Source organism: Sapajus apella, unplaced genomic scaffold, assembly GCF_009761245.1.
Source record: "Sapajus apella isolate SASKATOON/1434 unplaced genomic scaffold, GSC_monkey_1.0 scaffold26, whole genome shotgun sequence".
Classification (NCBI taxonomy): Eukaryota; Metazoa; Chordata; class Mammalia; order Primates; family Cebidae; genus Sapajus; species Sapajus apella.
The window spans coordinates 19,167,026-19,180,170 of record NW_022436966.1 but is presented as its reverse complement, the minus strand read 5'-3'; the positions used below and the strand labels follow the sequence as shown (position 1 = coordinate 19,180,170).

Sequence of the window (13,145 nt, the reverse complement as noted above, 5' to 3'; positions counted from 1 at the left end):
CAATATGCCAACGGGGTGTCCGCACTAAGTTTGGCATCAATATGGTGACCTCCCAGGAGTGGGAGACCACCAGGTTGCCTAAGGAGGGGTGAACCGACCCAAGTCAGAAACAGAGCAGGTCAAAACTCCCATGCTGATCAGTAGTGGGATCGTGCCTGTTAATAGCCACTGCACGCCAGCCTGGGCAATATAGCAAGATCCCATCTCTTAAAAAAAAAAAAAAAAAGAGAGAGAGAGAATGGCATATAAGTATACAAAAAATACAAAAGCATGAACAAGGGATCAAGAGAGTATACTTAAAGAGAAGAAAAGTTAAGTATAAACCAAATATGGAAGCAGCCAACCTCAAGGTTCCAAATGGGAATATTTGTAGTATGTGCTCTTTTAACATTCAAGTAGGGGTCTCAATAAATGTAGGGGTTTTTTGTTGCTGTTGTTTGCTTACTGTTGCTTTTATTACCATGCTCTCAGTTTGGTGTTCATACAGAATGAGGTTTTGATCTAATTTTCTACAAAGGTTAGTGAGAAACACATATTTGAATTTTTGTATTTAAAAAGAAGTGAAGAGGGGCTAGGTGCACTGGCTTATGTTTGTAATCCCAGCAATTTGGGAGGGTGACGTGGGAAGATTACTTGAGCCCAGGAGTTTGAAACCAGCCCTGGCAACATAGTGAGATCCTTTGTCTACAAAAATAAAAGTAAAATAATAAAAACCTAGCTGAATGTGCTGCTACATGCCCAGGGTCCCAGCTACTCTGGAGGCTGGGATGGGAAGATTGCTTGAGCCTGGGAGGTTGAGGGTGCAATAAGCTGTGACGGTGCCACTGCACTCCAACCTGGGTGACAGAGGAAGACACTGTCTCAAAATAAGGGAATGAAGAGGGAGAAGGGGATTTTCTAAAAATAAGTCTCATTTAACAGAAAAAAAGTTAATTCCCAGGTTCCATGATAAGAAAAACAGTTTTGGCCAGGCACGGTGGCTCACGCCTATAATCCCAGCACTTTGAGAGGCCAAGGCTGGCGGATCACGAGGTCAAGAGATCAAGACCATCCTGACCAACATGGTGAAACCCCGTCTCTACTAAAAATACAAAAATTAGCTGGGTGTGGTGGCATACACCTGTAGTCCCAGCTACTCAGGCGGCTGAGGCAGGACAATTGCTTGAACCAAGGAGGTGGAGGTTGCAGTGAGCCGAGATCGTGCCACTGGACTCCAGTCTGGCGCCTGGCGATGGAGCAAGACTCTGTCTCAAAAAAAAAAAAAGAAAAGAAAAACAGTTCTTAGAAGTTATATGCTTAATTACAAGCTTGCCTAAAAAAAACATAAAAATTTGCCTCCATTTCAATTAAGGACATATATTTCAAATACAATTTTATTATGCAGCACTGCAGAAAGAACACCTAGGAAAACCATTCTTAAATGACATTCAGATCTCAGAAGAACATCAAATGATACATTTATTTCTTTTCTAACTGCCTTTCTTAGTGTCTCAAAGTAATGCATTAAAACACACTGGTCAGAATGAGATTTTCTTTTCAAATAATACATTCAGAATTCCTATTTTCTTCAAATTTTTTGATGAAGTTACCACCTAGCCTGGTCTGACCTAAATGAACAAAAATATGCACTAAAAGAAAGCACATATACCATATGCAGTGGCTCACACATGTAATCCCAACACTTTCATGAGGCCAAGGTGGGATCTCTTGAGCCCAAGAGTTCAAGGCCAGCCTGAGCAACACAGCAAGACTCTGTCTCCACAAAACTTTAAAAATTAGCTTGGCGTGGTGGTATATGTCTGTAGTCCAAGCTACTCAGGAGGCTGAGATGGGAGGATCACTCGAGCACAGGAGCTCAAGGCTAAAACAGGGAGTTATGATTGCACTCCCTATGTTTCCAGCCTGGGTGACAGACCAAGACTGTCTCTTAAAAAAAACACACACACACACACAAAGAGCACATTTGGACTTCCAGAGGGCAGAAAATTTTCACTGATACATCCCAAACGCCAAAACCAGTGCCCAGTTCACGCAATGTACTAAAAAAAAAAATGTGTTCAAAGAAGGCTGACATCTGTCTCTAGTACATTGTGTTAACCATGACTGTGCACTAACCTATGAGCCTCTGTTATTTTTTAATGAAGGTAATTTAAAAGAGTACTTGTTACCCCAGAACTCAGTCTAAGTCTTCAAAGGTAAGAGGCAGAAATGAAAGATGTCATAATGGGAAAATGTTCATTAATGAACTATTATAGTAAACCTAAGACAAAACAATACAAATGAAATGGAAACTCAATAGTAAAACCACAAATTTGGCAAAGAAGCAGAACCTCATGAGATTGATCAAAGTGATAACAGATGTTAATATTTTCAGGTTTTGGCCGGGCGCGGTGGCTCAAGCCTGTAATCCCAGCACTTTGGGAGGCCGAGGCGGGTGGATCACTAGGTCAAGAGATCGAGACCATCCTGGTCAACATGGTGAAACCCCGTGTCTACTAAAAATACAAAAAATTAGCTGGGCATGGTGGTGCGTGCCTGTAATCCCAGCTACTCAGGAGGCTGAGGCAGGAGAATTGCCTGAACCCAGGAGGCGGAGGTTGCGGTGAGCCGAGATCGCGCCATTGCACTCCAGGCCTGGGTAACATGAGTGAAACTCCGTCTCAAAAAAAAAAAAAAAAAAAAAAAAAAAAATATTTTCAGGTTTTATAATAGTATTGGTATTACTTTTTTAAAAAAATTCCTTTTCCTTTAAAGATACATAATGGAAACATTTATGAATAAAGTAATATGCTTCGAAAACAAAGGAGAAAGGGGATGATAAAAAGAATATAACTTGCCATGAGTTAACTGATGATGGGTGACAAGGTTAATTATATGATTATCTTCTTTTGTATATTTTTGGTGTTATTCATAATAAAAAATGTTTAATGAATAGAGGGTTTAAACACTAAAATCTTCAAATCAGAAACACACATATGCTCATTGGCCAGTGATGTTCAGGAAGAAATAGACAATAAATTAGTGAAAAGAAAACTGACAAGCTGTTTCCAAGAAATTATTGAGAAGTTTCTGGAAAATGGTAAGGAACTCAAATATTTTTGTAAAAAAGTATTTGTATGACAGTGTCATGAAAAGTTAAATGTATGCATGTGTAGGGACACAGGGTATATGGGAACTCTACACTTTCCATTCAACTTTGCTGTGAACCTAAAAACTGCTCTCAACAATAAAATTTATTATTTTTGAAAAAATCATTATGAAATATGTCTTCTTGTGCTATTATACAACTTTGTCAAAAAAAATTCATGTTGTCCAAAATCACTTACTTTTTTTCTCCCTATGGAAAATCAGCTTTCTCACTACAAAGAAATCTTGGTTCCCATTTCGAATGATCACTTATTAACTAAGACAAACCTCTGCTATCCACTCTCTGTAACTGGTTCTCACTGGTAAGTTTGGTAATGTGTCAAGATTTCAAGATTCTTTTACAAATAAAACCACTTGCATTTACAGTGTACTTCAATTTCAATACTGTAATCATTAGATACTCTTAAGTGCCTCATAATAGACAATGCAGATTCCGCAGTTACCATTTCCTTTCTTTCCCAACACAGGGATGATATGAATGTGGGTGCTCCAGTGGCCACTTGTTACTTTCCACAAGAGGAGGTCTGTGTATTTGATAACTAATACCTTGACTACACTTAAGTTTCTGGTGGTTATTTAATCTAATTAAATACGGCATGTGGTATCTACTGGGATAATTGATCCAGGAAGGCTATATAATATTCGTAATAATAAGCAATTGTACTTTTACTTCTAAAGGGTGCCACAGTTTAATTGGCAAATAAAATGACTTCACAGTATAATACAGGCACTTAATCATAAAACAATACAGAACATGTCACTGTAGCAAACAGGGGATCTAAATTTGCTTCATATTACACCAAACCCACATACTTTACTAAAATCAAAATGCTGTTTAAAACACACACGCGCGCGCGCACACACGAATCATAGATGGGATAAGTTGTAGCAAATAACCCATTCACTTACTCTGCCTCCTTTTCCCTCCCTTTCATCTAGACCAGTTGAAAAGGAACACAGAGCTAGAAAGCCCAAGTGATTTTTTTCTTTTTTTAAGACAAGAGTCTCCCTCTATCGCCCAGGCTGGAGTTCAGTGGCGCGATCTCCGCTCACTGTAGCCTCTACCTCCCAGGTTCAAGCGATCTTCTGCCTCAGCCTCCCTAGTAGTTGGGATTACAGGTAAGTGCTTATTTTTGTATTTTTAGTAGAGACTGGGTTTCACCACGTTGGCCAGGGAACTCCTGGCCTCAAATAATCCCAGCCTTCCAAAGGGCAGGATTACAGGCATTGAGCCACCATACCCAGAGCACCCAAGTGATTTTTCAAATAGTATGTTTTGGAGCCCAGAGGAAGGTTCAGGAGTTCTACTATCAAAGAAGAATTTTTTTTTTTAACCAATAGGGTTTTAATTTGCCTGAGAATCCAATTTCATGTTTAATTTTTTTTTTTTTTTTTTTAGATGGGAGTCTTGCTCTGTCACCCAGGCTGGAGTGCAGTGGCATGATCTTGGCTCACTGCAACCTCCACCTCCCAGGCTCAAGCAATCCTCCTGCCTCAGCCTCCTGAATAGCTGGGATTATGGTGCATACCACCATGCCAGGCTAATTTTTGTATTTTTAGTAGAGACAGCTTCTCACCATGTTGGTCAGGCTAGCATCGAACTCCTACTAACCTCATGATCTGCCCCCCTAGGCTTCCCAAAGTGCTGGGATTACAGGCATGACAAAATCAAGTTTTGTTTTGTTTTGTTTTGAGACGGAGTTTCGCTCTTGTTACCTAGGCTGGAGTGCAATGGCGCAATCTCGGCTCACCGCAACCTCCACCTCCTGGGGGTTCAGGCAATTCTTCTGCCTCAGTCTCCTGAGTAGCTGGGATTACAGGCACGCGCTACCATGCCCAGCTAATTTTTTGTATTTTTAATAGAGACGGGGTTTCACCATGTTGACCGGGATGGTCTCGATCTCCTGACCTCGTGACCCGCCCGCCTCGGCCTCCCAAAGTGCTGGAATTATAGGCGTGCACTTCGAGGCGGGCGGGTCACGAGGTCAGGAGACACGCCTATAATCCCAGCACTTTGGGAGGCCGAGGCGGGCGGGTCACGAGGTCAGGAGATCGAGACCATCCCGGTCAACATGGTGAAACCCCAGCTTTTAAAAAAAAATTAAAAATTAAAATTTAAAAAAAAATACCTTTTTTCAACTCCCTTCATTCTCATATTTCACTTACAGTGTCCATGAGCTGTCTGCCACTGTCCAAAGACCATTAATTTGTTCCTACTTTCTCTGTTTCCTCAACTTCTCTGATTTATTTCCCGCTTTATTAAAAATTTGCTTTGTGACTTATTACATCACACAACCGCTCTTGATCAGACAGTTCTAGTACTTTAAATTGTCTGTACTGGAGAGCCTATATCACATGGCCAAGTATTTAGATCTATAGAAATAACCTTCAGAGATGCTAAAAAGATCTGAAAGTCTCAAAATGGATTTAAACTATTAAAAATGAAGAAAAAAGTCAAAAAAGGCTGTGCGTAGTAGCTCACACCTATAATCCCAGCACTTCGGGAGGCCGAAGGGGGCACATCACGTGGGTTCGAGGCCACCCTTTGCCAACATGGTGAAACCCCGTCCCTGCTAAAAATATAAAAATTAGCCTGGTATGGCAGCACACACTTGTATTTCCAGCTACTCAGGAGGCTGAGGCAGGAGAATCATTTGAACCAGGGAGGTAGAGGTTGCAGTGAGCCGAAATTGTGCCACTGCACTCTAGTCTGGGCAACAGAGCAAGACTGTCTCAAAAAAAAAAAAAAAAAAGCCAAAAACAGGGAACAAATGTAAAGCTTGAGAATCTCCCAAACCAGAACTTGGTCCCAGACACACCTCTGATGTCCTGATTAGGGGGTGCACATTTCTGGTCAGGGAGATAGTCCCAGGGCCTCTCAACTGCATTTACACTTTGGTCTTTAGGAATGTACTTGACCTGTGCAACCGTTTCCCAGTACTTTACAAATTCTTCAAACAGTTCTTGTACAAAGATACACACATTGACTGATGTGAAGCTTGAAAGGATTAAAAAAATAAAACTACAGAATATCACAGCAGAAATGGTTCTCAATTATTTAGTCCAGGGGGGGAGCAGTGGCTCACACACGTAATCTCAGCCCTCTGGGAGGCCAAGGCGAGCAAATCACTTGAGGTCAGGAGTTCAAACCTAGTCTGACCAACATGGTGAAACCCTGTCTCTATTAAAAATAAAAAAATTACCAGGCGTGGTGGAACTTGTCTATAATCCCACCTACTTGGGAGGCTGAGGCAGGAGAATCGCTTAAATCTGAGAGGTAGAGGTTGCTGTGAGCCCACTGCACTCCAGCATGGGTGACAGAATGAGACTCCATCTCAAAAAAAAAAAAAAAGAAAAGAATTATTTAGTCCAGTCCCTCATTTCACGCACAAGAATACTGAAACATATGATTAAGTAACTTTCCCACAGTCTCAGAGCTAGTGGGAGAAACTAGATTTTCTTTTCATTACCACTTTCTATTCTCCGAAGTACTAAATATGATCACCACTCAGCTTTCGTCACACGTTTTGGCATTATTCAGATGTTCACTTATGCAACACAGAAGACTTAAAAAACAACAAGCACAACTATAAACAGGTCACCTTAACATGACTTAGGGGAAAAAAAAACACACACACACACCCAAGATCACAACATGTCCCATCACGTTCAAAATGTCTCATAGCGCAATCCCACCAATCAGTTTCCAGCATCTAACCACAATTCCAAAATAAAATTCCACCCACCAGCATTTCTTGCTGGTTATTTAGATATAAACTTAATACCATGGGTTCATGGGTATTAAGCCATCAAGAAGCTATCTGCAATTCAGCCCTAAACACTAAACATTAGCTCCACTGTTATTTTTAGCCATTTCTAGGTAAAAACTTTTTACCTAATAAGCCAAACAATAACAAAGTCGGGTGCTAACTTACCAAACTTGGTAACAATAAACACTTCAGAAAACAATGCTTAATTATGCGTTGGTAGATTCCAGGTTCATAAATCCACACCAGACATGCCTTCGCACCATGGCATATTTATATACTGTACATCTAAAAAAAGGCTGTTTATGTCCCCAGAAATGGTAGGTATTCTCTGGCAAGTCTAATCCAAGTGATTAAAATGGGGAATTACTGTAACAAAGTGACTATTTTTACTGTGCCTGAGTAACACAAAAACCTAGGAGGTTCACTTGAAAAAGCATTTGGACTGTAACTATTTATATTCTTTTTGGACTAACCGTGGCTCTTTTTTCCCTGTTGCATTCCTGCTTCTGCCCCTCACCCCCATTCTCCTAAGAATCCTAACACCAAAAACTTCTTTATACTCTAGTCAACAAGAGAGTTGTTAACCTTGACTTTTATGATCAGTCTTTGAAGAGGGCAAATTACATGTTTTAGTTTTGATTCTTTTAAATTAAAAAGGTAATTACTCTCACCCACCCCTCAAGTGGAAATGAGAAATTTGTCGGAGGCCCTCTAATAACTGGCAAATAAGAATCATCCAGTGAAGAAATATAGACAAGACTATTATAAAACCCTGAGTCATCACTCAGTTCACTCAGCAGATTTGGGTAAACACTGAATAAGTGACTTTGTTTTGTGTGTTCACCCATCCATATCCACATGCGTGAACATACCATGTTACCAGATTTTATGTACAGTTAACCAAACAAGATACAAGAAAATTCTTTCTTAAAAAGCTCTTCAGACACAGTAAACATGCCCATCCAGCAGGTAAATCTTTTTTCCCCCGACTGTATTTTTACTAGTTTTTTTTTTTTTTTTTCTAATTTCACTGACACTATAGTTTGAAGCTATTTTATAAAGTACAACTTAACTCCTGAAGCTGATTTAGGTGATCTACGTTAATCTGAGCAACTCAACAAATTAACTCAAGCCTGATACCAATATCACCCTAAACATCCTGACAGCGCTCTTCCCTGTTTTCTTCAGTATCTTAAAGGTCTCTCCAAAAGAAATGTCACGACAGGAGCGGCACACAATCCTTAGAATCTTAAACAACATTGTCAACATTAACGTCTAAGACGTTAAGCTCAGGAATGAGGTCTGACTTTAAACCAACCTTTTCAATCAACTTCGCCAGGTCTGAGCGGGCCCCAAAAAAGCAGAACCCCTAAGTTTCCCTATAGCTTCCTTTCCATTCAGAAAGTTACTAGACGCCAATGGAGATGTGAAGAGCTGCGGATCGCAGGGGAAGGAAGAACGAGAGGAAGCACAGACAGAATTCAAGAAGTCAAGGAACTCCCCCAAAGACAAATCCTCTCTGCCCCGCCTCTCCCATGCGCAAAGGTCCAAAGAGGACTCTTGGGAACGGCTCACCTCTCCGCCTTGGGGCCCGGGGCCCTCGGACTCCCCAGGGCCCCGCAAGTGGGAAGACAACAACCCAAACGCTTCGGGAGAAGCAGCTGGGGAGGACGTGGATGGCCGGTGAGGACCCGGGAGGTCCCATAGGAAAGTGGCAACGAGGACGGCTTGAGTGCTCCACTGGCTCTGTCATGACCGTGGGACCACCGCTCCAGGATAGCTCCAGCGAGGACAGAGCTAAGGGTCCAGCCCTCTGGACAAAGAGTACCCACCCCTGACACCTCTTACTGAACCTTACCCCCTCGCCTGGGCCGCAGGCCCGGGCACACTTACGTGGAGAGTTTCCTGGTCCAGAAGAGGCCCCCGGGCCATAGCTCTTGGAGCTGCACGGCCCGGCCCAGGTTGCATTTGATCTGGGCCAGCTGCAAGTCGGACTCGGCGTCTAGGCGCTCGGCGTAGGGTAGCAGCTTGTTGTAGACGATCTCCTTCTGCGGGACGAAGCCCCGTGGGCCCGGCTCGGGACGCCCGCCGGGCTCTGGGGGCTCTCCGCCTCCCGCCCGCTCGGCCGGCTCCATGAGCCCAGGGATACCCCCCCGACCCCCTCCCACCCTAGCCCTCCCCGACCCCCACCCCTCTCCGGGCTCCGCCTCCTCCGCGTCGTCGTCGCCTTGCGGCCGCCGGCGGCCCCGTCGTCCTCGGACCGATCGCTAGGCCCCCTTCCGTGGCCGGCGTGCTGCTGGGCCCCGCGCGGTTCCCGGTTCGTTGGCGGCGGCAGCGGCCGCTCTGCCCGCCCCGCACCGGCTCGGCTGGTGACGCTGCAGCCGCCGGGCCCAGAGGTTCCGGACCGGCCTCAAGTCACTTCCGGGGCGGGGCGGGGCGGGGCGGGGCGACGGCGTAATGGGAGGAGGTGGTAGCGGCCGCTGGAGCCCAGGGGGCCGCGCCTTCCTAGCCGTCTGCACGGCTCGGAGACACCAGCCACCGGCCTCACTGGCCCAGCGCGAGGCTACCCCACCGGAAACTGGAGGCCGAATTCCAAGCTATTGTCCTGCCTCGCTGGGGGTCGCGCACAGCCCACCGGAGCCCCAGTCGCCGCGGCAGGCGGCGGTCGGCAGCCGGGTTGGCCTGGTTCCCCTAGCCGGGCAGCCCCGGCTTCTAGGTTACAGGGGTTTATGAAAAAGTCCACGTACCCACTTGCTCCTTATAGATTTATTTACTCCACCCGACTTGTTCCTTCTAGATTTACTTATAATTCTGTCCCTTTTAAGACCCCATCTTTCTGGTATTCTGGGCACCATCATTCCAAAGAAGAAAATAGTTACTCACTAAATAAATACTAATTGAACAACTGTTTTGTGTGTAAGGCGCTCCGTTTAGGCTGTTGAAATGGAAAGTTTAACCTGGTTTCCGCCCTCCCAAGGACTTAGTCTAGCAGAGATAAAGACGTGAATTACAAGATAATGCTCTTAATTGCTAGATAAGTACAGGAAGCCTTGGGAACTCTACAAAGAAGTTTGAACAGGGGGGTTGAGAGGGAGATACTTAAATTAAGCTCTAAGGGTTGAGTGCAAAGTTGGTTAGAAAAAGGAAGGAGGCGCTGGGCGCGGTGGCTCACTCCTGTAATACCAGCGCTTCGGGAGGCCGGGGCGGGAGGGTCGCCTGAGATCAGGGGTTCGAGACCAGCCTGGCCAGCATGCTGAAACCCCGTCTCTACTAAAAATACAAAAATTAGCTGGGCGTGGTGGCGGGCGCCTGTAATCCCAGCTACTCGGGAAGCTGGGGCAGGAGAATCGATTGAACCCGGGAGGTGGAGGCTGCAGTGAGCCGAGGTCGCGCCACTGCACTCCAGCCTGGGCAACAGACTGAGACTCAGTCTGAAAAGAAAAGAAAAGAAAAAGGAGGGAAAATCGGGCATGGTGGCTCACGCTGGAAATCCCAGTACTTTGGGAGGCCGAGGCGGGCGGATCACCTGAGGTCAGGAGTTTGAGACCACCCTGGCTAACATGGTGAAATCCTGTTTCTACTAAAAATACAAAAAAATAGCCAGGCGTGGTGGCTCGCGCCTGTAATCACAGCTACTCCGGAGACTGAGACAGGAGAATCGCTTGGACCTGGAAGGCGAAGGCTGCAGTGAGCGGAAATCGCACCATTGCACTCCAGCTTGGGCAAGGAGATCAAAACTCCGTCTCAAAAAAAAAAAGAAAAAGAAAAGGAAAAGGAGGGAGGAGAACATGTATTTCAGCTGAGAGAACAGCTCTGAGGCTGCAAGCATGTAGTATTCTAGAAATTCAAAGTTCAAAATAGCACAAGACAGGAGAGGGAAAAATGAGACTGAGAAGGAAATCCTAAGGAATTCAGAGCTTTATCCTAAAGACAAACTTCCAAACGATGTTAAGCATAGCGGTGGAATGATATAATTTACATTGTTTAAGAATCACTCCATTAGACTTGATCCTCTTAAAAAAAAAAAAAAGAATCCCTCTGGCTTTGTCTGGAAAATGGGTTGGAACAGACTAGATTGGGAAATGGAGGACCACTTAAAGTGTGGCATAATCATGGCCTGAATGTCAGTTGAAATTGTTTGAGAGCTACTTCAGCAGAATGGCTTGGGCTTAGTAGTTGACAGCATGTGAAAACGAAAAAGGAAAGAGACAAGATGATGCAAGGTAGATGGTGAAGTCCTTCACTGAGATAAAGAACACAGCAGGAACAACTTAGCAGGCAGAATGTCTATGAGACGGGTATATTGACATATGTATCAGGATGGTGATCTAAACTGGGATGCAGATTAGCGTGTAGGTGGACAGAAGGGAAGAAAATATACAATATGAAAAAATGGGGTCCTTGAGAAATCCCCTCCCACTTCGACCTCCTAAGTGGCTGGGACTACCGGTGCATGCTACCGTGCCTGACTAATTTTTAATTTCTTGTAGAGGCGGAGTCTCAATGTGTTGCCCAGGCAGGTCTTGAACTCCTGGGCTCAAGCAATCTGCCCGCTTCAGCCCCGCAAAGTGCTGGGATTACAGGGGTTAGCCAACACACCTGGTCAGAAACATAATCCTCGAAAGTATTTTAATTACATTAGAATGATTCATTCTAGTGTAATCAGATATCCAGACTTCCGCTGAATTGCAGTTATTAAAAGAACAACAATATAAGATCTGGTCTGAGGATTTAGAAGGAAAAAAGGCCGCCTTGGCCTCCCAAAGTGCTGGATTACAGGCATGAGCCACCATACCTGGCTGAGAAATGTTGAGTTTTTTTCTAGTTCCTGTATGATTTTCAAGTTTTGAATTTTTCGTTCCAAAATTATTTTCTTCCAGCCATTGTATCCACTTCACTTCATTTGAACTAGAGTATATTTGGAGTTCAGTTTCTCCTAAGGAAAATCATAGCTAAAGGAATGAATTTTTCTCTCATTATTTTAGAAATTTGTTAGACATTCTGTTATTTCAGTAAAATGTACCCAGATGTGGGTTCTTTTTTACTTATTTTGTGGGGATTTGTGTTTTTTGAATTCATCCATTATTCAAAATTTTCACTCATATTTTTATAATTTCTTTGTACTCTTCTCTTTGTAAAATTCCTATTAGGAATTTGTTGTACTGCCGGGTGCATTGGCTGACTCCTGTAATCCCAGCACTTTGGGAGGCCGAGTTGGGCAGATCACGAGGTCAGGAGATCAAGACCATCCTTACTAACATGGTGAAAAGCCATCTCTACTAAAAATACAAAAAATTAGCTGACTGTGGTGTCACATGCCTGTAGTCCCAGCTACTCAAGAGCTGAGGCAGGAAAATTGCTTGAATCCAGGAGGCAGAGGTTGCAGTGAGCTGAGATTGCACCTCACTGCACTCCAGCCTAGGCAACAGAGTGAACTCTGTCTCAAAAAAAAATAAAAAGAAGAGTATAGCATATTCACTCATGTACAGTACATGATACTTGATAATAATAATAAATGACTGTTACTAGTTTATGTATTTGCTATACTATACCTTTTATTGTTTTTTTTTTTGGGGGGGGGCGGGACGGAGTTTCACTCTTGTTACCCAGGCTGGAGTGCAATGGCGCGATCTCGGCTCACCGCAACCTCCGCCTCCTGGGTTCAGGCAATTCTCCTGCCTCAGCCTCCTGAGTAGCTGGGATTACAGGCACGCACCACCATGCCCAGCTAATTTTTTGTATTTTTAGTAGAGACGGGGTTTCACCATGTTGACCAGGATGGTGTCGATCTCTTGACCTCGTGATCCACCAGCCTTGGCCTCCCAAAGTGCTGGAATTACAGGCTTGAGCCACCGCGCCCGGCCCTTTTATTGTTATTTTAGACTATACTCCTTCTACTTATTTTTTTTAAAAAGGTGGCTGTAAAACAGCCTCAGGCAGGTCCTTCAGGAGGGATTTGAGAAGAAGCCATTATTATCAAAGGAGATGAAAGCTCCATGCTCGCTATTGCCCCTGACAACCTTCTGGTGAGACAAGATGCAGAGGTAGAAGAGAGTGATATCGATTATCTTGACCCTGTATAGGCTGAGGCTAATGTGTGTGTTTGTGTCTGCATTTTTTTTTTTTTTTTTTTGAAATAGAGTCTTGCTCTGTCACCAGGCTGGAGTGCAGTGGCACAATCTCGGCTCACTGCAACCTCCGCCTCCTGGGTTCAAGCGATTCTTCCGT

General features: G+C 44.2%; 1 protein-coding gene and 1 long non-coding RNA gene across 7 annotated transcripts in view; one reads left to right on the top strand and one right to left on the bottom strand.

Annotated features, from left to right (window-relative positions):
• Positions 1-9,574, bottom strand: part of PSME4 (proteasome activator subunit 4) — a 110,043-nt gene extending 100,469 nt beyond the window's left edge. For 4 of the 6 annotated variants that reach the window (XR_004273063.1, XM_032292136.1, XM_032292137.1 and 1 more), the window contains exon 1: positions 8,811-9,077. Coding sequence is in view for 4 of the 6 variants with exons in the window: in XM_032292136.1 (XP_032148027.1) it covers positions 8,811-9,052 (242 nt within the window). In the remaining 2 variants the exon portion in view is untranslated. Of the gene's footprint in view, positions 1-8,810 lie in introns of all 6 variants that reach the window. The other 2 variants (XM_032292140.1, XM_032292138.1) reach the window with 2 other exon arrangements.
• Positions 2,242-2,730, top strand: LOC116560642. The gene is made up of 2 exons (XR_004273064.1): positions 2,242-2,374; positions 2,701-2,730. It is a non-coding gene; the product is annotated as an uncharacterized LOC116560642 (long non-coding RNA).
• Positions 9,575-13,145: the final 3,571 nt, after the last annotated feature.